Below are 2,325 nucleotides of genomic sequence, written 5' to 3' on the forward strand. Positions count from 1 at the left end.
GACGCATCGCCAAGACCGCAATCCCTGGAACCCAACCGAGACCTCGATTAGCATGCATTATACAGCCATAGAAATCAAACGCGACTGACATGCATTATACAATCACACAATCAAGCGCCCGGGAATGGCCAATCGACCTGGTAATGAGGGTGTTCCGGGGTGATGAGTGTGTTGCCTCGCGTCCAGGCCAGCGTGGGCGGGGGGTTACCCGACGCCTCACAGAGCAGGTCCGTCGACTGGCCCGCCACGCCCACCACCTGTCGCCTCACGTTGGCGCGCTGGATCACGGGCGGGACTGCGAGATAAGGAGGCGTGTTTATCTTGTCATTCTGATATGAAAAATTACTTCCTGGGTGATTTTAGTAATCCGATAGACATTATTCTCTGAAAGATCTATATCCAGATAACATTCGCGTGACACAAAATACCCAATATCTTACACATTATATCCTATTCCATTTTACTTACACCTTATTTCACCCCATACATTCTCCTCTTCATTTATCTCATCTAACATTCTAAATCTACAGACTACATTTTACTCAACACCAACCCAAGCCTACAGTGACCACATGACATTAATACGAACTGAACCACACACATACCCTGTACAGTGAGTGTGTAGGTGAGGGTATCCTGTCCCGCGCTGTTCATCACGATGCAGGTGAAGGCGCCCCCATCACCTTCACGTACCCTGCGCAGGTGTAGTTCCCGACCCCCGGCCCTCACCTGCGAGGAAGGTGCCATGATAACTTGGGGAATATTGCTTTTTCTGAGGTATGTTATTGGATAAGTGGGGATACAGGGTTAGATAAGTTGTTGGATAAGTGGAGAATATGTTGGATAAATGATTAGAGAATATGTTGGATAAATGATTAGAGAATATGTTGGATAAATGATTGGAGAATATGTTGGATAAATGATTAGAGAATATGTTGGATAAATGATTGGAGAATATGTTGGATAAATGATTAGAGAATATGTTGGATAAATGATTAGAGAATATGTTGGATAATTGATTGGAGAATATGTTGGATAAATGATTGGAGAATATGTTGGATAAATGATTAGAGAATATGTTGGATAAATGATTAGAGAATATGTTGGATAAATGATTGGAGAATATGTTGGATAAATGATTAGAGAATATGTTGGATAAATGATTAGAGAATATGTTGGATAAATGATTAGAGAATATGTTGGATAAATGATTAGAGAATATGTTGGATAAATGATTGGAGAATATGTTGGATAAATGATTGGAGAATATGTTGGATAAATGATTAGAGAATATGTTGGATAATTGATTGGAGAATATGTTGGATAAATGATTAGAGAATATGTTGGATAAATGATTGGAGAATATGTTGGATAAATGATTGGAGAATATGTTGGATAAATGATTAGAGAATATGATGGATAAATGATTGGAGAATATGTTGGATAAATGATTAGAGAATATGTTGGATAAATGATTGGAGAATATGTTGGATAAATGATTAGAGAATATGTTGGATAAATGATTAGAGAATATGTTGGATAAATGATTGGAGAATATGTTGGATAAATGATTGGAGAATATGTTGGATAAATGATTGGAGAATATGTTGGATAAATGATTGGAGAATATGTTGGATAAATGATTGGAGAATATGTTGGATAAATGATTGGAGAATATGTTGGATAAATGATTGGAGAATATGTTGGATAAATGATTGGAGAATATGTTGGATAAATGATTGGAGAATATGTTGGATAAATGATTAGAGAATATGATGGATAAATGATTGGAGAATATGTTGGATAAATGATTGGAGAATATGATGGATAAATGATTAGAGAATATGTTGGATAAATGATTAGAGAATATGTTGGATAAATGATTGGAGAATATGTTGGATAAATGATTGGAGAATATGTTGGATAAATGATTGGAGAATATGTTGGATAATTGATTGGAGAATATGTTGGATAAATGATTAGAGAATATGTTGGATAAATGATTGGAGAATATGTTGGATAAATTATTAGAAAATATATTGGATAAATGATTAGAGAAAATGTCGGATAAGTTATTGGATAAGTCATTAGACAAGTTGTTGGATAAGTGACTGGATATGTTTGATGGTGATTGGAGATGTTACAGGACAAATGATTGGAGAAACTGCTGGATAAGTGATTGGAAAAGCTGTTGGATAAATTGGATAAGTAATTAGAGTTGTTAGATAAGTGATCGGGTAAGCTTTGTGAGAACTTTATCTTTGGATATTTCAAATAAGGAGTAAACTTACAAGGCTCTAAAAAAAGACCTATCAAAATGTGGAT

At 35.7% G+C, this 2,325-nt stretch overlaps 1 protein-coding gene across 1 annotated transcript in view; it reads right to left on the reverse strand.

Moving 5' to 3' along the window:
• LOC119594538 (hemicentin-1-like) overlaps positions 1-2,325 on the reverse strand; it is a gene marked incomplete in the record, with an annotated part of 42,784 nt that overhangs the window by 27,901 nt on the left and 12,558 nt on the right. Inside the window, 2 exon segments of the mRNA XM_037943570.1 lie at positions 138-295; positions 606-729. Of these exon segments, the coding sequence (XP_037799498.1) occupies positions 138-295; positions 606-729 (282 nt within the window).

The sequence above is a fragment of the Penaeus monodon genome, chromosome 34, assembly GCF_015228065.2.
Source record: "Penaeus monodon isolate SGIC_2016 chromosome 34, NSTDA_Pmon_1, whole genome shotgun sequence".
Lineage (NCBI taxonomy): Eukaryota > Metazoa > Arthropoda > Malacostraca > Decapoda > Penaeidae > Penaeus > Penaeus monodon.